Below are 27,318 nucleotides of genomic sequence, written 5' to 3' on the forward strand. Positions count from 1 at the left end.
TGATGTGTGCACACTGTGACAGACCACAGAATGAAACACAGATTTCATTATTATTACCTGCTAGTCCTACGCTCAGAGCTAACTCCTTCACATCCGCCCTGTAACATTTAATTCATTCCCTGCGGTGTATGCAGTTTATTCGTTTTGTCTGCCTCACTTACCTATGTGTAGGCAGACTAACTGACTAGGGAGGTCATGGAGTACTCACGCTCCTCAGCCGAACTTCCCACTGGTGGAAGATGTGATGGGCAGTATCCCCATGCAAAGTGAATAAGTGTCGTGAAAAGAATCCGTGCTCTGGGTTAGGATTCCGATGTGATTTATGGTAAAGAAAACAACATTTCGTACAATTTAGATGAACCACACTAGTGAAAACATCACTAGGATTATTTTATATTCAATTTCTGCCAATAGATCCCTTTCACCCAAATCTTACACACTGGACCTTCAAAAGGATAGTCACAATTTTTCAAGTCTACAGAGAGGAGATTGGAAAGAAAAATAGACTATGGATGTTACATTGTAAGAGCATCAGAAAAGGATCATGGCAGTTAAACTTAAACAAACTTAATATTGGCACCTGACCTTTCTTTTAAGACTAATTTGGAAATCTGTCCTTTAATAAGTTAGAGGACAAAATTACTGTGCCACCTTACTGATACTTTACCATTTGTTTCTGCAGATACTATGCTGCGTTGAAAACCATGGAGCAGCTGGAGAAGGTCTTCATCCCCAGGTAGGATTACAAAATCATAAAAACTCTTTATACCATTTACCTCATCTTAAGAGCTGCATTAATTGCACGTTTGGCCACTTGTTGAAGAAAAAACAGAAAACACAAAAAAGTTATGAGGACAAACATGTTGGAAAGTAATTGTCCACAGATCCAGCACACACAGAGCAACAGTATTATTTAAACTGGGGGCTGTCGCGATACCCTGGTATTGACAATACTAATACTAAAAACTAATGATTGATATGTTGAAAATACACACAGGAAAATGTTCAAGCATCTCTTGCACATTTCTGTCTTTCCATCGTGATGCAGAGTAACTATTTGGTTTACACACCAACATGATAGGTATTAGTTAGAATTATTTCCCTGTCTCTGTCTACCTCGCTCTCTCAAAACCTGTATTCACTACAATAACTACTATTTACAATACTGTTGTCACAACTGTTGGTTAAATAAAGTTAAACATGAAATTTGAATAATATAATTACTATTCATCTTTTTCAAACTTCCTGTAGATATTTTGATAATATTTTTATTGTGAATTTGGTTAAGTAGAAGTTATTTTTGTGTTTCTTTAAACTACAAAATGTGCTATATAAATGCAAAGAATTTACCAATTCTATTGGCCATGACAATCTGATATCATGACAGCCTTAATTACAATATTAACTTATTAGTCTGACACAGGCTGAAACTGGGTTGATTAACTGAGAAACTGAAACGAAAAAGAAAGTTGTGGGCCAATAAACCATAACAATGAGCTGATAGAAGCTAAAAAGGGAAAAATAGAGTTAGTAATGTTTATTAGTGCAGCTGTAAGACTTATTCTGCTTTACATATTGTCCTGTTCCAATTACTTGTTTCAACAGGAATTATATTTCCTTATGGAAGAAATAATGCCATTTCATGGGAAATCAAAATGATCTTCTGTATTAGAGCATCCTTTTAAAAACGTTTTCAAATAGTACTCAAGAGAAAGTACACAAACAAATTGAATAAATATCAAATCAGTTTGGAAATCCAGCTGACTGTAATATTGCCTTAATGGTTGAATGGTCTCACTTGGTTAAATTTCCAGTTGAATTGCATTCATTTGAATACAAAAATAAATGTCAGTTGAATTTAATTGTACGTTGACAACATTTAATTGGCTCTACAGAGTCAGCCAGTACAGGTTCTGTCAAATCATGGCTGAAAACCTCCCCAGACTGAGAGAGGAGATCAAGGAGATCTCAATGTCAGACCTCAAGGACTTCCTGGAGAGCATCCGAAAACACTCAGACAAGGTTGGAGAGACTGCCATGAGACAGGTATGAGCCTTTCAAAGTGTTTTTAACATTTCCTCATTGGCTGGTAATAGCTATTAATCACTTAACTGGTCTGTGTGCATGCGTGCGTGTGTGATGTCCCACCAGGCACAGCACCACAGGACCTTTAACAGAGCCGTAACAAAGCAGGCCAGTATCGGTCACTACACCAAGCCTGTGTACTCCTTTAATGGACGAACACACACTCACAATGGCCTGATGATGGATGACGACACAGGAGATGAGGATGAAGCAGATGAAGAGGTAAGGAATAATTGTGTACACAGTAAAAAAAGAATGTGGCCACGTGTCCCACACCACCTCTGAACGTCCATACAATTGGTTCCGGTTCTCTGGAGTTTGCCTCTAGCATATGAACAACACAGCAGGAGATTCTCCAATCACGCGTGTTCACAACAACAGACGAATCTCCGTGCTGTTCAGGAGAGGGGTCGCCCAGCAGGCAGAGGCAGGAAGTAATGCATACATTCTGAGATCACATTGTTACGAGACTAACTGAACTGGCTAACTATTGATAAATGCTGGCCCTATTCTCATCTCTAGCTCCTTTATGTTCACCAAATAACATTTAATTCAGTTCTTGCGCTGTATGCAGTTTACCTGAATCATGTGCCTCACTTCCCTATGTGCAGCAAGACTATCTGACTAGGGATATTATGGATTACTTGCACTTTTCCGCCGAACCTCCCGACGTCCAGCGGGCGTTGTGGTTTGGTTTTAGTTGATTCAAGTGATGGGGAATTGTCCCCGTTCATAATAAAGTAGCGTAGAAGAAAAGAACCAGCAGGTTAGTTACTGTCTTGACTGGAGGCTTGTTGGGTTGCTATTTGCCGTCAGCTGCCGTTATGCTCCTCGGTCTCTTGGGTGTGTGTCGCCATCAGGTGTGTCAAGTTGTCCACTAAAAAGGGAGTTAGTACCAACCCCTGTGTGGAGTGTCAGTCTTTCCCTACCACCTCGCTCTACGCCTAACATGACACCTCAACCCAAAAATAGATATATTAACAAACCTCCTAATGGGTCATAACAAGCACAGTGACACTAGCGTCGGACCTTATCAACAAAAGTTTTCTTGAAATCTTTGTAGGTGTCTGCGTGTATGGCACTGCTGTTTCATCCCGGGATATTCTACATCAACACGCCCACACACTTGTGGTAAATCTTCCGGAGGATCTTCTTCTGTATTCTCACATGGGCTCATTTGGACATTATCCAGAGTTCTTACAGTGCTGGCAGATGAAACATACAGCCAGTCCGGAGAATGTCAGGAGATTATCTGGAGTTCAGTGCATGTCTGAAAGCAGCTTTACTTAGTTATTAATCTATTGTGTTGGATCATGAAGCCATATCATTCGGGTCCACTTCAAACCTGATGTACTGACTGTATGCGTCTTGTGTGGTTTGAGGCAGATGAACTTTGTGCACACTTTTTTTCATTGTGTGTATGGGAAATGCATGCCTCATAAATTCTAGAACAAATCAAACAAACACAAAGTAATCCCTTCAGTTCTGGTTGGGTCCATAATAATTTCTGATCTGTGTTGTTTTCTATTGTTAAAATGCAGAATTAGTGCAGGCCAGCGGGGGAGTAGGGAGGGAGGACAGTACTCCGGTATGGAACAAGGCAACTGGGCCAATGTGCGTCTTCCCTGATCCTAAAGAAGTGACAGTGCTGTAAATTGTATGAATTGGAAACCCTGCACTTGTGTTTGGATCACTCAGGATGGATATTTTTACCAGGTCTAAATCAGGTTTATGTTTTCTGCCCATTCAAAACCGGCCAGTTAAAAAATTGGAAAAATACATGCTTCCCTGGGATGGTTTCAACGTTGCAAATATTTTATTGGATGCAGTGTCTTATTTGTAGGACTTGTATGTAGAAGGACAGTTAGCCTCATTCAATCTGCTTAGAAGTGGCATCTGAGGTGCCTCACTCTCTTTTTTGGACTACGATAGCATAGCTGCCAGGGACAAGTTGAAAAATGTTAGCCTCCATATGCAGCCACCAGGGGGCCTCAGCGGCAAAGTAACCTGGAGAACATTAGTGCCCAAACATAGGAAGCCCTTCATATTTGGGCGGAAGAGACTCAAACATCTAGGGTCAGTCAATATGGTTGAAAGCCTTCCATCCATCGAGGGATAACATCGATGCTCCACTGGCTTTCCCATGATCAGTACATGTAGAATAAATGTGGCTTCTGCATGAGATGAGGTATCGGGTTGGAAGATAAGTGGGGAGTGTTTATCTGGCTAATTACCTTTCTATCAAAGATATGCAGTGAAATGGGTCTATAACTGGTCAGATCTGTTTCTTCTTTACCTTTCTTTGGAATGAGTCTCTCTTAGAGCTGGATATCATTCTGAGGAGGAGCGGGGTGAGGATGTCAACGAATCTATAGAATTCTCAATCAAATGCTTTTCTATGTTTGGGTCATAAATGTACAGGAAGGTTTGTTTGCAAAAATGAATGGTTCCAGAGGCCATAATACTGTATACCTGCAATGTTGGTCTGTAGTATTGTCAGAAAGAGAACAGCTTCACCAGGAAGGCATCAGAAGTAAAGGTTGACCAGAAAACCTGTGATGTCAAACTACACCTCATTGTGCATTGCTGCATAGCTTGGGCCCAGTAGCCAGGTTGGGTTGGACAGAATGGGGTGCATGGTCCACTTTAACCGTGCGTGACGATAAGTCTTGAAACAAATTCAGCGGGTTTACCTTCTTCTTCACCCTCTTGTATGTTGTGTTACCACAGTCTTAATATTTGACTCAGAGAGAAAGCCTTTATGTCAAGCATTTTAATTTGGAACTGGCTTTTCTCTTTCGTTAGCTTTAAATACTTAACTTCAGGCTTGTATGTAGAACTTACATGGAAATCTCCAGGCAAAATTTAGTGCGGTGGTTTCTCTGATGCAGTGGGAGTTGTTTGTATGCTCATTTTAACAGCTCCAGTGGCTCGGTAGTTGTTGTGCCTGGCTTTGTGGGAAATGTTTGACTTTTCAGAATTTTTCATGCCCTCAGTCCAGATAGAGGGAGTCCTCTGAGAAAAGCATTGACCAAACACATCTAATACATATGCATGCACACTAGCTCCCCCTTCCTGTAGGAACAACACTGTTGCATCAATGTAGAGTAAATATTTGACAGTAATCACATATCCTCATATGTGTTTGACAGGTTCTTACAGCTCAGGACCTTGTGGACTTCTCACCTGTTTACAGATGTTTACACATATACACTGTGCTGGTAGGTTTTGTGCACAAACACACACACACACACACACACACACACACACACACACACACTTTAATGATGGCATTACCACATGTTCCGTGAAGGTTCAATGACATGTATACTATGTATACTGTGTATGCTGATTACTACATTTCTCTGTACAGTTGAATTTGATAAACTGCTCAAATCTGCTAATATCCTGCACCTATGAGCTATGACTTAATGCAGTGGAGGGTGCTATAGGCACCTCTCATCATTTATAGCTTTATTTCAAAAATAAGAATTATTGTAGATTTATCCTTCATGGAAAAAGTAACATTATTACGTTTTAAGATGTGGCTGTTTGGGCGAGTGATTCCCTGTCTGTTTCTCCACTAAAATGAATTTTGTTTTTCTTTTGACAAAAATACAGTCTTGAGCTAACAACTCTCCCCATCAGTATTTTCAGGATGGATATTAAAATGTGTTGTATTTCTCCTTGTCCACAGGGTGATCGAGAAACATTTGAAAACTACTACAGGAAACAGAGGAAAAAACAGGCCAGGCTAGTGCTGCAGCCACAGGCTAACATGGTAAGTAACACACATCATGACACGCATATAATGCATATTTATGAAGTTCAAATAGCCAAATCAAATTTGCTTAACTTAACCCACAGCGATTACAACTTGCAAAACAATCCTGGCTCATTGATGCAATCCTACACAATGATAACCTATGTAATATTATATGCATCTATCCACTCTGTGTAAACATGGCATCTTGTGCGTGTGTCTTTGTGTATCCAGCATGAGACAGTGGAAGGCTACAGAAGATACTTCAATCAGATTGTAGGGTAAGATGTTCTTCCTATTTCTGTACAGAATTTTACCCTGAACATTAGATTAAGCTGACCTTAAAGGTTCAGTGTGTACGATTTAGGTGAAAGGGATCTATTGGCAGAAATCGAATATGAAATAATCTTAGTGATGTTTTCACTAGTGGGTTTCACCTAAATTGTAAGAATTGTTGTTTTTCTTTACCCTAGAATGAGCCCTTTATATTTAAATACTTTATATTTACATCAGGAGCGGGTCCTCTCTACAGAGGCTGCCATGTTTTTTTTACAGTAGCCCAGAAGGAACAGACTAAATGCCTTTTGAGTTTTTGTGACAACTGAGGCTTCTACAAGTTCTCTTTAATATTTGAAAGGGGAGGGTGAGTTGATGGGTATTCAGTTGCAACATGCAACTTCACCACTAGATGTCACTAAATTCAACACCCTGAACCTTTAAAAGCTCAGTGTCATAAGGCAATCAAATCAAGTCTTTAGACAATCAGTTCTGTCTGTTTCAATTTCAATGAACTGTGATAAAAGTATTTGTGTGTGTGTGTGTGTGTGTGTGTGTGTGTGTGTGTGTGTGTGTGTGTGTGTGTGTGTGTGTGTGTGTGTGTGTGTGTGTGTGTGTGTGTGTGTGTGTGTGTGTGTGTGTGTGTGTGTCATCAGGTTCTTTGTTGTGGAGGATCATATCCTCCATGCCACACATGGGCTGGTGACTAGAGCTTTCACTGATGAACTGTGGAACATGGCCCTGTCTAAGATCATCGCTGTGCTCCGCACACACTCTGTAGGTGCTCACACAGAAACATGCATCCACACACACACAAAAGCATGCACGCACGCACGTGCGCACACACAAGCATGCACACACACACAGCCAGCAGGGAGTTGATTTTAAATGAGAAGGAGACTGTTGAGAGTTAAGAGAGATAATAGAGCCTGCTGTGGATCTATTTATCCTGGAAGAGCCTTCATTCACAGTCTGACACACACACACACACACACACACACACACACACACACACACACACACACACACACACACACACACACACACACACACACACACACACACACACACACAGGACACTGTGGAGGTCAGTGCACCCACATACACACCACTGATGTCACTCTCAAGAGAAGAGGTCAAAACACACATACGCATGCAGCCAAAGAGGAGGTCATTGGGGCCTTAATGAGAGACAGATTGCAACAATAACAGCAGATTAAGAAGGCATATTCCTGACCACTGGGTTCCAGTCAGTTGTAAATGACTGAGAGGATTATGCTAACAGGTCAGAGAATGGACTGCACAGCATGGGATGAGAAGATTAACAAAGGACCTATGTCCCCCCCGGCCTGCAGCCCCTCTGCTGGGCCACAGTTCAGGCAGTGCCACACAGGTTCCTGCACTTAGAGCCACTGCATTGTCAGCCCACAGAGAAAAAGTAAGCCAGCCCGCCACTAATTCACTGTAAACATACAGAGAATTTTGTGTTGAATCCTGTAATAAATGTTAATCATTCTCCCAGGATTTGATCAGTAAAAAACTCTAAATACACTGTTACCAGTTCTGTACACCATCAGTAATAACATCAAATAAAAAGAATACACTAACATACTGCACCCTGCAGGACTGAAACATTATGCCATATTCATATACAGTATTGATCATGATATGGAAGCCGTGGACTAATATAGGGAGGGTACATCCTTGCTACTGCTGTGATGTGCTGCTGTTTAGCGGAGTCTCCAGCTGATTGTTGACGTGATTGTGTGTGTTTGAGTAAACAGAGAGGCTGGCAGCCGCTGCTTTACATCAGACCTCAGGTTGTGTTAATTGACTCGGTTGATTTACACACTCAACTCTATTTCTCTCAGGGTCATAAATCACTCTGTCCTCCTGAAAAATAGAGCCCCTCCCTCCTGAGGGACTGTTGTTATTTCCGTCAAGCTGTTACTATAGCCGTTTTCAGACATGACCTCCGGAGACTGTCCGGAGAATTGGGTCAAGACTTTCTGTGGATGTGTCCTTTCACACATACGCAGCAGGAGATTCTCTGCTCAGACAAATTCACAAGAACACATAACTCTACAGAGCATTCAGGTGAAGGTTGGTGCATCAGGCAGAGGCAGGATGTAAAGTATTAATTGTGCTATGAAGATCATGTGTCGATCATGCGTCGGCCCTTATCACCAAAAGCTCTCTTGCCATCTTCATCAGTGGCCCCGTCACGTGGGGGTGTTGAAACCATCATCCTGCAGAGGATCTCCTGCTGTGTTGTCAAATCGGCTCCTCTGGACTTTCTGCAGACTTTATATCAGACTGGCTGGAGAAAGTTTGCCGTCTCTGACCTGGCCTTCTAGTATAGTATAGCGAGCGAGTGGGGGTGGGGGTTGATGAAGGGTTCTAATGCGTGACAGACGCAAAAAATAAAAACTCAAAAAGAAAACAATTATCTCCCGGTAAAAAAGCGGAGACATACACGTAGATGACACAGACGAAGATTCGCCTGAATAATCCTAATAATAATGAAGGATTTGTTGCTGTTGTGAACGTGTCTGTGCCCTACCGCTGTGTTATGCATGTGTGAAACTCTGCGTAAACTCCATAGCCAATTCTCCGGATTTTACACTCAGGTCATGTCTGAAAACGGCTGTACAGTCCCTACGGAAAATGTCTGGAGGTTTTCTAGAGTTCAGTGCATGTCTAAAAGCAGCTTGACTTTACAAGGACAACTGTGGTAGATTTGACTCTTACTTGAAGTAATAGTACTTTTCTTTGCAATGAAGCTGAGTCCAAAATAATGACTTTACTGACGCAGTCACTATTCCCTACATAATAAATACTTTAATTTACATAATTAGCATTTTTGCTAACCATGAGTTATGTTGGCTGAGCTTTAACCATTGCTGGCAGATTTTGCGGACCCAGATTTATCATTTATATTAATAGAGCATAGAAGACCAAAAGTGAAGCTTTGACTTCAAGGAAGTTAATGTTGCTGGCAAACTCCCCACAGCTTTCCTAATTACTCTGATGGTCACACACATTATTATTCAGTGTTTCAATGACTGTAAAAAACATCAAAAGTATAGTGGCAATACCAAAAAAAATAATTCTGAATTCAGTAGTCAAACTACAAGTTTATTACTCATTTTAGTAAAGTAATGGAACAAGTTGCAGATTAACAGACTCAGTCCTATTATATGAGTAATAATTAATCATTTATTACCGACATGCAAATATTGGACAGCCACTGCCTTGACTAATATTTTTGATGATTAGTTTAGGGAAATGGAAGAGAGTAAGGTAATCTGAGTAGTTATGTTCATTTTCTTTTTGTGACTTAATTCACCATGACTGATGTTGAATAAATAAAAATGCTCCCACACTCACAAAGCTTGAGCTGGAAGCATCATGTTGTCTGAGGGATTGTCTGTCTTTCCGTCAGTACTTGCATAAGCCTGTCTCTCTGTCTTATTCTTATGAACAAAATATCTCAAAGGTCATTGTGACCCCACTAGACAAATCTTATTAACATTTCTTCAAAAATGATCATCTTGTTGTTGCTTCTGTTGTCACAGATACTTTTTGTGATGCTGAATATTTGATATCTATCTCCAGTCTTACTGTGATGACCCAGACCTGGTCCTGGAACTGAAGAACCTCATAGTGATCTTCGCTGACACACTACAGGTTGGTCCAGAGCCCAACCTCATTTGAACAGCTTGTTAATCTCAAGTGTTTAGAACAACTGACGTGAACACACTTTGTTTTCTGTACTGTCTGTGTGTGTATGAACAGGATTATGGTTTCCCAGTGAACCGCCTGTTTGACCTACTTTTCGAGGTCAGAGACCAGTACAATGAAACTTTGCTGAAGAAGTGGGCGCTGGTTTTCAGGTGGGCTTTGCTGATGTGTCACTGTCTCTGATTGTATTTCTATCCATCATTTTATGTGAGAGATATTTGCATAATTTTGTGTTGAAAAAAACGTGCAGTTGTGTTGTTTCCTCATATGTTTCTCTGTCAGGAGTGAGTGTTGGTAGTGGTGGTGTCTGGCACAGCTTTACTCATTTGCAAAGTGCATGGAAAAAGAGAAAGCACTCTTAATAGATCAAATCTTCATCAACACATGTGGTATTAAGAACAGCTTTATTTGTCCCCAACGACACTTGTCAGTCTCACAAAAAGTTTGCTCTCAATACTTTATTTGTTCTTTAATTTGATAAATTAAATTAGTTTAATCTGTTTGTTTTACAAGATTGTTACTTAACCCTCTTAGCTGAGGTCCCTCCTTAATAACAAAAGCTGTCAGATAAAGGTGTGTTTCGTTCCTATTGTTGTCTTTGTTTAAATATTGACAGTGATTGTTGTTACTGATTACTACAAAATAATACACCCACAGCATGTTGTCGTCTTTGGATGAAATTTGAAGAGAACCACCAAAAACACAACAAACTACTTTTAGAACAACATATTGTGTAGAAGAAAGAAAGAAAGTTCCACTACTCATACCAAAAATTGAAGTGTACACGAACACTAAACAGTGTTCTTTTCCACAGGGAGATCTTTGAGTTGGATAACTACAGTCCCATCCCAGTGGAGACAGAGGATGAGTATAAACTGGTTATCAGTCGCTTTCCCTTCCATGATGCCGAGATAGAGAAGGTAACAACTACACCAAAGTACCATAGACTCTTACGCTCTAGCTTTACATCGAATGCAAGTTTTTATTACTTAATTCTACAGACATATAGACACATAACAGAGAAATACAAAGTTAGTTAAGAGCAAATATTCATAAAGCAAGTGTAAAAATATTTTGGTTCATTATATGATCGTGGCAGTCTTGGTAATTCATTTAGTAAGTCATTTAATTATTTCACTTAAACATGAAAAAATATAATATCTCTAGAAGCAAAGTTTAAAATGACTAACTAACTAATTAGTGAGTCCTTTAATGCCAGTTCTAAGTTTTTTGAACGTGTGTCTGTGTCCGTATGCAGCAGGACTTTCCGAAGAAGCTGCCAATGTCCCAGTCTGTCCCTCAGATCTACACACAGGTCAAAGAGTTCATTTACGCCAGCCTCAAGTTCTCGGAGTCACTACACCGCAGGTATGTCACTGTATAATTACCTTATGCTCAGTGTGAGTTAATCATGATGGAAACTAGAACACTTCCATATACGTTGGGTCTTCCCTGATTATATGTCTCTTTGTTGTGCAGCTTGAGAATATGTGAATTCAAAGTGAAATTGAGTTTGTGTATCCAGTTCAACAGAGATTGATGACATGCTGCGGAAATCCACCAACCTGCTGCTGACAAGAACACTCAGCAGCTGTCTGCAAAACCTCATCAAGAAACCTCACATAGGACTGACTGAGGTGGGAACAACACTGCTGTTACTAGTCAGTTGCACACAGCGACAGAGGTTTGAGATATGTTACGTCTAAAATTGCATCATTCTTTCTATAGCTGGTGCAGATCATCATTAATACCACCCACCTGGAGCAGGCCTGCAGGTATTTGGAGGAGTTTATAACAAACATCACCAATGTCTCCCCTGAAACGGTACACACCACAAGACTCTATGGCTTATCCACATTTAAGGTAAATTTAATGTGGACTCTTCTTTGTGTCTTCATTTTGTCTTTGTGTTAACTGTGCAGTTTGTTGTTGGAATAATGTCTCATTATTCCTATTTCCAAAATTCTACACACAAGCCCAAATGGTTTTATACAAACATTATTTCTGTTGTTTTTGTGCATGGACGTGAACTCTTGACAAGCTGTCCTACTCATATTGAAAGCACCATGATCTCAGCCATAACACAGTGTTGCAAGTATAGTCTGAGACAGCATGGTAAATAAAAGCAACATAAGCAGAGAGTATAAACTTTCAGCTGTCTCCTATTTTTGGCTGAGGTTTGATAAAACATCGATCTGTGCTTTTTTTTTATTCATTTATTTTGTATTTATTTATTTACCTATAAACCTGCTTATTCATGTAATCAGCCAATCGTGTTTAAGAAGTGCGGTGTATAAACTTGTGCAGTGTATAAACTCCTGTAGATTCAGGTGAGCTTCAGTTAATGTTCACATCAATGATGAGAACGTGATATCAGTGATTGACATTTTTGGTTTGGGTGTTTCGGAAATGATTTGTTTTACTCAGAATGGATCCAAAAACAAATACCATCCAGTGAGCAGCAGTTCTGTGTTGATGAGATAGGTCGGAGGACAGATTGCTTTGGGCGGACAGAAAAGCTACAGTAACTCAGATAACCACTCTTTGCAACTGGTTGAACAGAGAAGCATCTCAGAATTAACAACCTTTAAGGTTGATGGTCTACAACAGCAGGTTTCAGGTTTCACTCCTGTCAACCAAGAACAGAAATGTGAGGCTGCAGTGATACAGACTGTATGAATCTGGATTTCTGCTAAAGCTGCAGATGATAGAGTCAGAATCAACAGCATTAATACTTAAGTCAAGTCCAGATGGCTATTTTATTATTTTATTTTGTACTTATTTTTATACATTTTTTGATTCTAATAAAATGGAGATACATTTTGTCTCCATTGATCTGAACATTTGCTGAAGCGCATGACTTAAATCTACAGGATTTTATACACTGCTGCCACATGATTGGCTGATTGGATAATTGCATCAGCAGGTGTACAGGCTCCTAGTGCACGGTTTGAGGTTTAACCTTTCAACTCTCTGTCAGGATCCAGCTACTTGTGAATAAGCCACACTAATGTTTAAGGCTTCAAGGAAAATGTCAGATAACAAGCTTGTTGGGGAGCGTGAAGTCTGATCAGTGATCTGAGTCTCTGACAGTTGGGACCAGAGACTACAAGTTTGAAAGGGAAAACATTTGGAGCTGTGGAATTAGAAAGTCATCAGATCTCTGTAGCATACTCCTTATGTCTGATTTAAATTACAGTCTGCATTAATTGATAATACCATTACACACCGAATCTGTAACCAAACCTTTGGTGATCTAGTTTCCTTGTATTTATCTAAGTATCAAGTTTAGATGATGGGTTTATTAAGAAGTTACTGTTTTCAAAGATTGCAACTTATTTATTGTTATCAAAGTTGTCCTCTGGGCTTGAATGCGGAAACGTATTTGTAGGCTTCCCTTTGCTTTTGTGTTTATAGAGAGACAGATGCATGTCTGAGACCTTAGGCCATGTTGGCTGACTTCCTGTTGGAGCACTCAGATGAAAGAGATACAATAATTCATTAATATGGCTCTACTAGACCAAATTACATTGGACTAATTTGACCAAGTTCTAATAATAAAATGACTCCTTTTAGCAGCTTAAAATGTATTCATAATTTTTTCACCCCCTTCTCATCCAATGATTGTGAATGGGAAATATTGATTTTAGGCAATGGTTTGTCATGAACATGGATATTGCAATAATCAGTGTTGCAATAATACCTAAGTTAATGGGCCAGCTTTTTTGCCTTTGCTAGGGGACTGGTTTTATGACAAAGAAAAAGAATGCATGGATTTTGGATTTTTTCAAGTCTGACAAATTGCGAATGTTTTTCAGGATGCTCGTCATGCTGCAGAGGGAGAGATCTATACCAAACTCAACCAGAAAATTGATGAGTTTATCCAGCTTGCAGACTATGAATGGGGCATGACTGAGTCAGATGGCCGTGCATCCGGATACCTCATGGATCTGATCAACTTCCTGCGGTCCACCTTCCAGGTCTTCACACACCTTCCAGTGAGTCTAATCCCCCTACTAACTTTGACCCACTGAATCCGGCACCTCTCTTTCTGGGAGCTGTGGGACATTGTCTTTTTGATTTGGGCTATGAATTATAGGAATGTGATAATCCCTTCCTTCTTTCCATGTTACATCAATCCCTGTCTTGCTATCTACATCACATCCCTATTAAAGTGTGTCTACTATCTGAAAGTGAATTGATTTTGTGACTTTGAAGTTGAACTGAGTGTGTTGCATTGGTGGTCTGTGGTTATGCATGGTAACTGTGCTGTTACTGACTCATAGGGTGCCATGACATTATCTACAACTGGATGAGGCACATTTGGAGATAGTAAAGTTTGAAGGACTTGGTCAGTAAATGTGTGTTTTGGCTGTCAGCTGCAGCCTGTTGGTTGGACCGCTATGGACCGCCTGCCTGCTTTTCTCTCCATCCTGTCCGAATTTAACTCAGTTTTATGTTTTCCAAGAATATCTTTTGTCTCCCATCCACACCTTCTGCAGTAGAACTGTGCTTGAACTGATTTGCTTTACTCCTTTATTATGTTGACTTGTTAAGCATGCCAAATATCGCTAGTTGAATTTACCTCCTCCAGTCCATTTATTGTTGCCACCTTTCTTTTCCTGTCCTTTCCTTCCTTCCCTCCCCCTCTTCCATTTTTGCTTGGTTTGGGGTTGTCTGCTCAGAATAACAACAATGACCATGCCTCGATGTCGGTGAGTATTCCTGCCTGACTGTTACAACACTGTGCTGCCATCTGACAGGCAGTGGGGAGATGAAAAGCATGCTCATGTTTGACAGTGGAAGTTCCACTACTTGTTGCCTTGTTGGTTGGTCTGGCTCCTTTTGTAACACTTAGTGAAAACACTTGGAGGAAAGTGTTAACATTGACTTTTTTGCTTTTCAGCTACTTATTATTCAACTAATACATACATTTTTTAAATCCTTTATTAATTCCTGTATTTTTTTGTCTAATCAGATATTGGTGAGATATGAAAGGTGTTATATAACTATTGAGTGAATGCAATTGGGATGCATATTTTATTTACTCGTACATCCTTTGCTTTCATATGACGTCATTGTACAGTTTGTGTTACTCTAAGAAGAAGTAAAAGCACACTTCATAGAAATGCTTTGAGAAAATGCTCAGCCCCCAGTGGTTGATGATACAGAGAAGCAGGAGACACATGTACAACAATGAGCTGGAAAAGGTGCAAACGCTGTTGCACTTTGCATTTGTCTTCATTGCAACTTGCTGCCAAGGCAACAGGACTGCATACACACTAACACTAGCTTCTTTTTTCTTTTTAAAAGGTGTTACAAGCCAAAACATCGCACCAAGAAAGTGCTGTTTGTTTTCGTAAAGCTTTCTGTCTAGATTATAGTGAAGAAAACAGTAGGAAAGCATGTCCTCTCTGTTCTTCTTCACCCTTTCTGTTAAGCAGCTTTCAGACATGCACTGATTTATGGACATTCTCCGGAGGGGCTGTATGTGAGAATGAAAATGCGCGCATGAGAGCCTATATGTACTTTCCCCGGAATTTTTTCAACCAGCCTCCTGGTAAAAACTCATCAGCAGGATTCAAACTCGAATACAAATATCTAAGGATGAAAAAGCGTTTAGAGTAATAGGCAGGCTTTACTGCTGTCGCATCATTTATCACTGCTGTCTTTCTGCTCGTCAATTATCAGCATGAAGGATAGTAACAGAGATGTTGTTGGGCTGAAACAAAGGAAGTTAAACACTCACTCATATACCTTTGATTACACAAATGACTCTGTATAATTTTAATATGGATGTTTCCTTATGAAGCTATTTTTCAATATGACTTTCACTGTGGTTGCATTGTCCTTGCCATTGGGGTCACCACATAACCCCTGTGAGACTTATTGCATGAGTATCTGTGAGAATGACTTGTGTTGATCTGCTGTCCCTGTTCACCTCAAACATTTAACTCATCCTTCAAGTTACAACATGACTGCTCACAAAAGGAGCAAAGTCAAGAACACATCAAGTCATGGAAACACTCACAATTCAATTTCAATTTGGAGTTGTAAACATGATGCTGTATAAGTATGTGAAGCATTGTATGTGTATGGTTATTGATTGATATTGTGCTGTGCCTCATCTGCATGTGTTGGAATCTGGTTTTAATTGTGTATGATGTTTTGAAAAGATCGCATCTTGGTAAATTAACGGCACCGTAAACAGTTTTATATCTTATAGTGAGAGATTTTATAATTTCAGTAATCAAAGCATGCTTTATCATATATTCATGACATGTAAAATGTTGAATGTCTTAAAAATATCCAGTATAGATAAGAATTGTTTGATGCGCAAGGATTGCTATTGCACAGTAGCTGTTCATTACGTTAGTCCAGGGGTTGGGAACCTTTTCATCTTTTGAAGTGTATGAATTGTCCTTCATTATGTTAATGTTATTAATTAGATTAATAGCACATGTAGAGCTGGGCGATATGCCATATATCACGATATAAATCAAATCACTATTTCAATCATTTCTGCTTCAGATGGTAAAAGAGATTAGCAGTATTACCAAAGTAGCCAAAATATCTCCACACTACCTTTTCCTCTGACCCTTCTTTTCAACAATGTCCTCGTCTTTTGAGCCTTGAGCTGTGTTCGTTGGGGGTGTTTTCTTCGGTAACGCTGTCGATCGAGTTTTTGTTAACATTTCTATCGTCATTTCCTCTTTTATCTCACTCACACGCCTGATGTACTGGTAGGCACGACTGCAATAGCCCAAACTTTAGCACGTGTGCTGCTGCCGGCTGCTACTCCTACGCTCTGTACTGTGTGCGTCAACCTAACCTGATGTGGCTTTAACTCTATTCCAGCCATATGATTGGATTAGCGCGGAGCTATTCATTATTATTGGCTGTCCTTGTTGTTTGTCAAAACATGGATGGAATGAGTTCTATCGACCATGTCTTATATTTCTATCGAGGAAAAGTTATTCTGCGATAATTATCTTTATCGTTTTATCACCCAGCTCTAAGCACATTATACAAACCTGTTTGCTGAAGCTTTTCTTTATTAAGTCATAACATATTTCATGTAAATGACTCACAGATGTATTTTGTCATTAATTGTGAACATTCTCTGACCTTCAGACGTATGTCTTGTATCTACATTAATCAATGGTCAGTGGTCATTGATGTTATTTCCTGTTGTGTTTGCCACTGAAGGAAATGTCATCATCAGTATAATCAAGGCAAAGCAAAACAAATTTTATGACTGAACAGCGCATGAATCCATGGATCACGATCTCAGCACTCTGTAGGGGTAGATACCACTAGGGGCAAGTGATATATTTGAGCTTTGGGCTAACAAATCAAAATGAAAACTAAAAAATCTAAATGGAATACTTTACATCACCTCTCTTTCATTGGTCAAATGTACATTGCATTCGTGAGTGGTTCACAATGACATTCAAATGCCATGTGTGTAGCGATGACTGTATATAACAATAGACAGCATGACATGTCTCTAAAAGTGAAGCCAAAACTTCTTGATCGCCCCCTGGTGTCTGGCTGCAGCATAGGTCATAAAGCCTGCCCCCTCCATGTTAGCAGATGGGACATTGGTCGGGCTGATGTATCCTCGATATTAACAGTGGGAGGAAGTGGAGACGTGTCATCTGTCTTTATGTACTGTCTATTGACTGTGCCAATAAAACCTCATATACATACATAAGCCATTTTCTCTGTTGTTTGCATATTGTGATTTTTTCAACATCATACATAATGTTGATACAAATCAGTGCCTTTAAAGCTTTGTGCACCACTTAAGTGTCTGCTCTGATGTAAATATATATGTGGTGTAGAGTAGGTTGACTGTGCATGCAGAGAGTGCTGCCTCTCTAGACTCCAGTCTTGTGCTGCCCTTGCTGAGGAAAGTTCTCTCAGCATGTTTGCAGCAGAGGTTTTTGGGGGGGTTTGTCTGTGCTTGTTAACTGACTGTTGGCAATTGGCTATCCACTTTCCCAGTGTTCTTTCGTCACAGATAATATTCTCTTTATATAAACAGGCATTCTAGCAACAGTCAAATCAAAGATAAGGAATTTGTGGCACAGCAGTGTTCATCCTGAACTGCTGGTGCTAGAATCTTGTTGATGTAGAAGTAGTAGGTTAACTGCTACAGCTAGTCAGTCTAGTGCCGTTAAGCTTTCTCGGTTTAGGGCTCTCTGACTGACCCTCAAAGGCCAGGGTGGGCGATTTAGTTTTCAGTTACTCATCAGTGAAATCTTGCATCTTGCTGTTATTCACCAAAGCTGAAAATGCAGTATCTTTGGATTCACTTTGTCCCTTGAAACCGATCTCATCATCACGCTCAGTTTCCTCCATTCTTTAGATGCAATGTTAGGTCCAAAATTGCTGCCAAGCCTAATCCAGAGCTCAGTTTCAAACTTGTGTTTTTTTTATAGCAGTATATTGTTTGAGAGGGCTTACTGTTTTTTGCTCTGTCTAAGTGGCATTTTGTAGCTGTCAAATTCGCAGAAATGGAAAAGTATCTGTCAAAAAAAAACATTAGAACTTACAGCCCATATGTTCCTGACCCCTGGGCTAATTAGTAGATGTTATAAATTGCTGATTGCTTTGATTTTTTTAAATCTAGAATTCAAGGTGAAGCCAAGACCTAACGCTGAATTATATTTTTTCCTCCTTGCTCTTTATCCCCTAAATCTATTTTTCTCCTGTATATTCTTCTCACAAACCTTTCTCCTGGTCTTTTGCCATTTAACCTTTTACTCCTTTGCCAATTGCTTCAAACTATCTCTTTTATATCTCTGCACTCTCTTCCTTTTTACTCATCTGCCCTTCCTACTCACTTTCTCCTGACCAAATCATTTCTGTCCACAATGCACCCCTCCCTTTTTTTATTAATGTTCACCCCTGTCAATGACCTCATTCCACCTCTTTTCCTTCCTTTGTTTCCTCATTCTCTTTCCTCATCCCCATCCTAATCTTTCCCACATGTTTCCATCTCTTCCCTCTGTCTTCACACCTCTCCCTCCCGCTGTCTCTCTCTCTGCAGGGTAAAGTGGCCCAGACAGCTTGTATGTCAGCCTGTAAGCATCTGTCCACATCACTGATGCAAATGCTGCTGGACACGGAACTCAAACAGATCAGTATGGGAGCCATTCAGCAATTCAACCTAGATGTCATTCAGTGTGAATGTGAGTATAAATATGTGTAATAGTTATGTTTATTTATTTTGCATCTACAGAGCTGGAAAGACATCATTTTATTACTAATTGATTTACTAATCAATTAGACTGAAATGACAAAACACATTTCCAAGGTCTGTTTTAAACATCTGTGAAAGCGAAAGTTAAAATGTGCATTGAGGTGCATGCATAAATGTAATTTGTGCAGTCAATGCAGACATTTTTGTGAAATGTATTGTAATTGTCTTCTTAGTGACAGAAGAGTGGCAAAACTTGTTAATCAGTGTGAAATGTGGCCCATCAGGAATAATATCTGGCATGCAGGATCCTTTTAATAACTTAATTATTATTTAACCACATTGGACTGAAACAGACATTCACAGGGGTCGTGGATGCTGATCTCCATCATGGCAACAACATTCATAGAATCACTTCCTATTTAACAATTTCTCTACAAAGTAAAAGCACAACTTTCGTTGTTTTTGCTGTTATGCTTTATATCAAGGTGAATTACAGAGCTTTTGTATTGAAAAGTTGTGAATTTGGCTCTGAAGATTGTTTCGATTGCTTAATAGACCTCTGAAATAGCCGACATGCAATGTATAAGTAAATCATTCAAACTTATATATGAGCCACACGCATGAACAGTAATATAGCAAATTCAGTTTATTTTTATGAAAAACATTGACTATAAAATTGGTGCGGATTATTTGTGGCTGTTGAGTCTGAGCAGAGATTCCCCCCCGGAGAAAGTCCGGACCCAATTCTGCAAGTTCCTCCATTAGACATGTCTGAAAACGCTACAGACATGTTTAGAAATCCCCCAAAAATGCTTGTCAAAGTACTGAGTTTATTTTTATTAAAGTGAAAATGTTCTGCTGAGTACATATTTGGTCACAATTCTTTAATAATCAAATTCAAGGGGTCCTTATCAAAAATGTTTTTCAAGTTTTATAATTATTCATGAATCGATATTGGTACTGGCCTCTAAATTTCCACTATTTAATCTCCAGAGGCAAACAAGTTGTAAATCTTTCATCCAAATTGTCACATCAAATTTTATTTCAGTATCATTAAAAATTGGAAACATTCTGATGTCACAGGTCATTCTAATTGATTGATTAAAGTTGTCGGCTTAAGAGGAAGTGGTCTTTATTGGAATGAAGCAGGTAACCATGGTGCATTTGTAAGACTGATGTGTGTTCCTTCCGTGACTTAGCTTTGAGTTGAAATAGGATACATTAACACTGTCGTTTTACATGATCCCAGTTATAAAAAGAAGATTTGGAGCTGCAATTTTTGACACTAGCTTTGTGTACTGCATACTGCAAGTTTTAAGTTATGTTTTTTGTCTCTTCTCAGTGTTTGCCAGCTCTGAGCCCGTCCCTGGTTTCCAAGGAGACACACTCCAGCTGGCCTTCATCGACCTACGACAGGTAAAGTTTCTCCCTGAGCTAAAGTTACTTGTTTAAACAGACTTATCAGCAAAAGTTGGTCGTTATTTCATTTAAAGCTCACATTTTCTGCCCGATTTATCCATATCATCTTCCAGTATGTGTAATGTGTTTCTCCTGCACTGGTTCTTCCATTAATAAATACTGCACAGTTGTGTTGTGCATGCCATGATGCTCAAAAGGCTAACTAATTGATGAGCAGTCAATCACACAGCGAAGAGGAAAAGCAGTGTTTGAAGCACTCCATGTTCAGAAGTTGTCTGTGCGTGACACTAAAGGTCTGATGCTAAGAGCTGAGCAATGACAGCACAGAATAATTACGATAAAGGATGCTAAGAACAAACAGGGGACCAAATGGTATTTATTTGTTCTAGAAGCTGATGGCAGACTCACCAATACAGTGATCGCCAAAATAATCTTTGTTGCTTCGATCTTTTTCCACGTTTATACACTTTTCTTTGTACTTCAGCTGCCCCACGTTTCACCTCTCTGTATCACAACCAGCAATATTATGTTTCACTGGCCTTTTCAACGTTCACCTGTACTGTAGTTCACCTGCTCCTGAAAACAGCCCCCCACCAACCAGGCACACACACACACACATTGCCCCCCTTCCCTTTTTGTTGTAAACACCAGTGGTATGTAAAGTGCTGCTTCGTCTCATTAACTTGAGTCTGTGTTGACCTGTTAATCTGAGCCTGAGGTGGAGGCTTAGCGCTTCATCTAGTCCAGGTCACTGCACTATACTGAGGGAGTTTGTTGAAATCACTGCAAGCACACTGAAAAAAGTAAGATAGTTACTAGTAAAGTACTGTCGATGAATCAAATTTCCCTCTCTATTTATTAAATTCAAATCTTAAAGCAAAACAAAGGAAAACCAGTAGTAAGCAATGTGCATATGAAGGCATATTGCTAGAATTCTGTTGTACATAGTGTGTATGTAGTATTGGTGTGTTGCTTGTGTTAACTGAGTCCAGGGGCTTTTAAGGTCTAAAGGCTGTTTCAAAGCTGACATGGCATGACGTGAGTTAAATTCAGGTTTGAAAGACACTGAGTCTTATTTATTTAGTTGACCTAAGTAAGATTTATGGACTGTCATTTCCTGATAAATCCATGTCATGTCATGAAATGGATAACAATGTCTTAGTTTCAGTCAAGTCGCAACATGTGAAATCTTTCCACAAGCAATTCAACATATATGTTAAGCTAAAGTTCCAAATATAAATAAATAAAGAATGAATATTTTTAGTTCTTTCAGAGAAAGCCTACGAGAAATCAGCCACTGCTTATAAGTTTAACACAACTAGCACTGCAACTTACTTACAGTATTTTCATTAAAAGAATAGAAAATAAGAAATAGAAAATTGATTGATAATCCAAACGGTTGATTTATTTTATGTTGACTGATTTATCAACTAAAGTAAAATGAAAATGTTGAACTTTGCATTGTTTTTTGTATTATTATTATTATTATTATTATTATTATTATTATTATTATATTTTTTATATTTGGATAAGAAAATTGTCTCGTTCCAAATAAGATGTATTTTTCAATCTGTAGAAATTGCTTAAATTGATTTTGCCCAAATTCCCAGACAAAATCATATTATTCTGAGGAGACCTTAAGTTTCCTGTGATGCACCTCATTAGACAAGATGTGTCCATGTTCTCTTTCATACATGCTGCTTGGTTGACCTATTAATCCCAGCCTTGGGTAAAGGGGTTTGGAGGCATCCACAGGCTGAGGTTACACACAGGTCATCCTTTTACTTTCCCTTTATCTTATGGCTTTAAATTTCTAAGCTGTAACTGCATTTTAGATTGTTATCCTGTAAGCCTTTAATGACTGAAAGGCAAAACTTGTGTGTGATAGAGGGAATTTCTATAAAGGGCTGGACATTTGAATGGATTTTTGTAGTTGTTGCAGTAGAGTTGATGTTAATGTATCAATTAAAACCATTCATGGTTAATAACATATTACACCTCAGTCATTAAATGCGCCATTTAACAAACATGGTCTTAAAAGAACCTGTAGGTTTTGCTATTGCTATATAGTTGAGATTAGCTTTACCAACCAATCAGAAATGTAAGTGCACCATGAAACTTCATTTCTACGAACCAAGAGGAGTCTCCAGTGGTGGAATGTAACGTCAGTGTTAACTCTCATATTGCTTCTATTACTTTATTGCTTCTCCTGAAGTTAGCTTGCTAAGGAGCTAGCCCCAGTCTGTCTCATCATTGTAGCTTCCAGCCTGCCCTGAAGAAGTAGTGCTGCTCAGAGGACATATTATAACCTCACCACCACCCGGTAACAAACCGTGTTAGGTGGCAAAACAATAACATTCAGAGATATCCTACAACTTAAAAGAAACTAGCTCATTTATGGAGGTTTTTTTTAATGACCATTTCCATTTCTTTACGTGCAAGAAATATTTTAGTTTTAACATTTGACCTTTCAATTCATCATTGATTATTGTACTGCTGGTCTGTGAAGAATAATATGGCATAATATGCAAGTATTTTTCACGCTTTTTATTTTTAGAATACTTAATTGTACTATTTGAATCCATATAATACATTACTTAATGCCAGGACTCTACTGCAGGAAGCTGTGCATCTTCCGGTCCACAAAAACCTTGTTAAAACATACACAGTACATGGATTCAGTCAGAGAGGATTCAGAGTGTTTTACTCTATAACGGGTGAGGAAGTGTTCCAAATATTAATTTTTTGTGACATATTCGACACATAGACATTGAAACTGTGTTGAAATATCATCTTTATCTTCTATTTTGCTGCGAACCACATGCAGCACAGGGAGGAAAAAGGCGAGACTCCGATTCTCTAGAAGAGCAGCATTGCTGAGACTCACGTCTGATGCTGTCTCATGAGTTCCTAAATGAAAAGCAAGACGTTTTGAGATGCACACATGCCGCTCACGCTGCCAATGGGACCCAGGCAATTTTCTGCAGGTTATACAGTTGCAAGTTGTGGTGGCAGCATGCCAGTTCTTCACTGACACCTCACGTCTAATGACGAACCCAGGAATCCATAAAACTCAGTTTCAGCTGCTTGTACCCCCGGCTCTATTCTTTCAAACAGTACTCAAGCTCATTTTAAAAATTGATGATGAGAGTTTGGCGCAAGCTGTGAACATAATGACTCCGAGTAGATCTTGTTCTGTATTCTTACCTGTGAACCCTTGCACAGTGACAGTGGACTACCACTCACACAACACAGAGGTGTTTACTATTTCACTCGTATGATAACATGACTCAGCTTGCCCAGCAGGATCCTGTAAGATAACAGACTGTTTTTGTCAGATATAGACTCACTTAAATCCCACAGGGGGAGATTTTCCTCATTGCAGCAGCAGCTGGATATGGGCAAGGTTAGATATCAAGAGAGAAAAATATTAACTTCAACAGTCTGTTTACATGAGGTTCACATTGTCAACATAAGATTAGTTTTGCAAATACAGCAGGCAACGGTTTGTTAGAAAGAAAAAGTAGTGTCCTTTGGAGATGTGGGCTTGTGGTAACAGTGCTGGTCTGAGAGCAGCAGTAAATAAATGGCTCTGCAATATGGCTCTTTTGAACCCTGCAGATGGTGCAGCCAAATCTGAAGGAGCAGCTTTCTGCTGTTAAAGTGGGTCATTATTCTAAAATAACCACAACGAAGGGATCCTTAACTGAAGTTCATGATTGATAAACTATCATCAGTATAGCTATCCATTTTTAAAATGCAGGATACATCAGGCTCTAGTTTGCACATCTGAAATGTCACTAATCATTGCACAAGAAAACTGTGTTCACAACTATTGCAAGAACTTCAGGCCAAAGTCGAACCATCAAGTAATATGCTTGTGTTCCCAGGTCTCAATAATTAATTTGGTGGATACAATATGTCCATAACTGATAGAAATAATGATAGTTCCTAGTTGTTATTGTACCAAATCACTTGGATCCTGTGAAGTGTTGTGAACTGTGGTGAGTTCAGTGAGTGGCTTCCTCTACGTGCCTGCTCATCACTTAGCTCCAGGTGAGAATCGTGGCATTGTTGCTAAGCCCCTCTCTGTGTGTCAGAGTCTCTCAGTCAGCTGAATAATGCTATTATCACTAAGCTGTTCTTTCACTGCTCTTTCAACATGACCCAAACACCCAGCTGTTTCACCCTGTGACATTAGCATACTTTGTGTGTGTGGGTGGGGTAGGGAGGTCATCTCCATCAGGTTATCCAGGGGTCGTGGGGTGGTCATTTTAAATGTTCCTGTTCACACTTAACACTAATCATGTAGGAGAAGAGGCACCCCCCCCTTATCTTCTTCTCTCTACAACTCTCACTCTTCTGCCTGCTCTCTGTGTCTCTGGCTACATCCACACTAATTTAGACATTTTAAATACTTAACTTCTGCTACATTTGTCAGCCATCCACACTTCTCCTAAGTTTTTGAGACCCTAAAATTTTGGAAATGCTGTAGGCCCTGTTTTAGTTTGAAAACCTGGAGGATTGTGTTTTAGTCTGGACGTACAGAAACTGACATAGACCCCACCCCATTCAGACCTGGTATTAACATCCATCCAATGTCATCGGATAACAAGTGGTCAGCACTAAATTCAGGTCTGGATGCACCCAAATGCGTCCGCATTACATCATGAGATCCAATAACTCAGACCACATTTCAGAGGTGGTCAGGGATTTAAGTGGCCACATGCTTTTTGCTGTGTGTAAAATGCGTCCTGGGCCATATATGGAAATATAAAGTCTTTCGTCATAGTAGATCATTGATTCATAGAGCTCATCCTGTCACATCTTGCTTTCTCGCTATCTCTCTCTTGCATCGACACACCGGTCACCTCAACCTCCACAAGGTAAAATTGGAAGGTGTCTCTCAAACAATCGTATTGAAGTGGTAACTCCAAACCTCTCTTTTCAGCCTGAAACTTTACATCTCTGTATAGGAAATGCACAAGATCCAATGGAAGTCCAGTGTTTTCCCTTAAATATCGACACTGTGGCAGCCCACCACTTCTAATCTGTCCAAATTATTTGACACTAGCATACACCTAGCATAAGAGATTCAGACCTCATAGTTTCAGCTGCAGTCACTATGAATCTGTTTCGCTTGAGAGTGACCTTCGTGCGGTTGCACCCCAGTTACTACCATAGATTGAATTAATTTTGTGGGAAACGCTGAAGTTTGTTGTTTAAATTATATTGTAGACCTATCTCATGATTGAACACTTACAAACAAGTTGTTAACCTATGACATATGGGTTGGCCATGTAGTTACAGGATTTGGTTCTGGCCTCAACTTTGCAACAATAAAACATCTCAGGAGTGTGAAAACTCCCAAATGTCCGTAGAATCCAGGACAGAATCAATTATGTGATGATCAGTGCTTCTCATTTATCAGATGTTATTTACTGCTAATTTCATGACTTAATGTGTGGCAGACTACAAAATGCCACTATTACCTGTAAACATAATTGACTCTTGAATATCTGAAAGAGACGTGGTGTATTCAGAGCTGAGAAGCAGTTGGTGGTATCACTCTGTAAAACTATGACTTCCAGCTCCTCTGGTGAATGTCTACAAAAGTTCAGGGTTGCAGTGCATGTGTGAAAACAGCTAAAGAGATGCAAACGATGATGTCGATCTCTTCTGTTCACACTCCCCCATCAAACTCGAACCTGTAGTACCACCCGGCATCTTTCTTTTTTACCATTCTAAGGTTTTTGTCTTTAATCGACTTCTGCTGTATATCTAAACATTGTATATCTCTGTGTGTGTTTCATAGCTCTTGGACCTGTTCATGGTGTGGGACTGGTCAACCTATCTGGCAGATTATGGCCAGCCAACCTCCAAATACCTGAGAGTGAATCCAGCCACTGCCCTGGCTCTACTTGAGAAGTGAGTGCATTCCATATTGCAACACTACTCGGGACGTGATCTCTGAACCAAGAAACAAATCAGCTAAAATGTCTTTTGAACCTAAAAGTTTTCAGTGCCAGGGTATTTATGTCACCGCAAAGGTGCGCAGTGATAACCATTCTATTTAGACACTGATGAGTCAAGAGTCTGTGATTGGTTCCAAAGTTGCTCTCAGATTAATCTGGGTATATATGCAGGTCTTGAATGTTTAAAAAAGCAATCAATCCAATTTCCTCAAAAAAGGCTTTACGGTTCATGTGAGTGTCCACGACGAACCCTTAGGGGGACGTGTGCATGTAGCCCAACGTTTGGACTGTGCATTGACTTTACATGCACTAGTTTGCATGCTCTACTTTAAATGTGGTCTCAATCTTGTTCTTTCAATTGCCTACACTGTTTTGGGGATAGTGTATGACATTGCATATCATTTAAAAGGTTAAAAGCTAACTTAAAAAGCTTGAGTTGTGTGTGGCTGCTTTGTTTCCTCTCCCTCTGTTTTTTGGTTAAAATTTTCTTACTGCTCCTCTAAATCTTATTTTGTCTACTGTTTTTCCGCTGCTGCTAACGGCTGCTACTCAGAGTCTACAGGGGGTAGGTGCAGCTTCCTAGCTTTTCTTTTGTCTTCTACATTCACACTCTCATATCTAGGAGTGGTTCTACTTCCTATTCTTAAACTCAGCACAAATGCTGCCTAATTGTTTGACTATGCGTAATCTAATTTTTAAAAACCAATTGTTATATATGGAGGTGAAATTTTCATCTATTCAACTTTTTGTGACTTCCTTATTTTACCATAGTTGATCATACATTTACACAAAGTGATCTAGTGGCTCATGGTTGAATGCATTAGCTGCAGTTGTCCACTTTTGTG

General features: G+C 39.5%; 1 protein-coding gene across 8 annotated transcripts in view; it reads left to right on the forward strand.

Moving 5' to 3' along the window:
• The window catches only part of exoc6 (exocyst complex component 6), a 53,332-nt gene that overhangs the window by 13,455 nt on the left and 12,559 nt on the right, over positions 1-27,318 (forward strand). For 3 of the 8 annotated variants that reach the window (XR_007032305.1, XM_035145208.2, XM_035145211.2), the window contains exons 6-24: positions 683-736; positions 1,896-2,046; positions 2,152-2,307; positions 5,238-5,306; positions 5,783-5,866; positions 6,083-6,129; positions 6,781-6,901; positions 9,743-9,814; positions 9,923-10,020; positions 10,683-10,788; positions 11,127-11,236; positions 11,394-11,505; positions 11,597-11,731; positions 13,687-13,866; positions 14,554-14,583; positions 18,927-19,068; positions 20,422-20,495; positions 26,314-26,426; positions 27,027-27,038. Coding sequence is in view for 7 of the 8 variants with exons in the window: in XM_035145208.2 (XP_035001099.1) it covers positions 683-736; positions 1,896-2,046; positions 2,152-2,307; positions 5,238-5,306; positions 5,783-5,866; positions 6,083-6,129; positions 6,781-6,901; positions 9,743-9,814; positions 9,923-10,020; positions 10,683-10,788; positions 11,127-11,236; positions 11,394-11,505; positions 11,597-11,731; positions 13,687-13,866; positions 14,554-14,583; positions 18,927-19,068; positions 20,422-20,495; positions 26,314-26,426; positions 27,027-27,038 (1,866 nt within the window). In the remaining variant the exon portion in view is untranslated. The remainder of the gene's footprint in view (positions 1-682; positions 737-1,895; positions 2,047-2,151; positions 2,308-5,237; positions 5,307-5,782; positions 5,867-6,082; positions 6,130-6,780; positions 6,902-9,742; positions 9,815-9,922; positions 10,021-10,682; positions 10,789-11,126; positions 11,237-11,393; positions 11,506-11,596; positions 11,732-13,686; positions 13,867-14,553; positions 14,584-18,926; positions 19,069-20,421; positions 20,496-26,313; positions 26,427-27,026; positions 27,039-27,318) is intronic. The other 5 variants (XM_035145210.2, XM_035145213.2, XM_035145212.2 and 2 more) reach the window with 3 other exon arrangements.

This window comes from Hippoglossus stenolepis, chromosome 21 (genome assembly GCF_022539355.2).
Source record: "Hippoglossus stenolepis isolate QCI-W04-F060 chromosome 21, HSTE1.2, whole genome shotgun sequence".
Lineage (NCBI taxonomy): Eukaryota > Metazoa > Chordata > Actinopteri > Pleuronectiformes > Pleuronectidae > Hippoglossus > Hippoglossus stenolepis.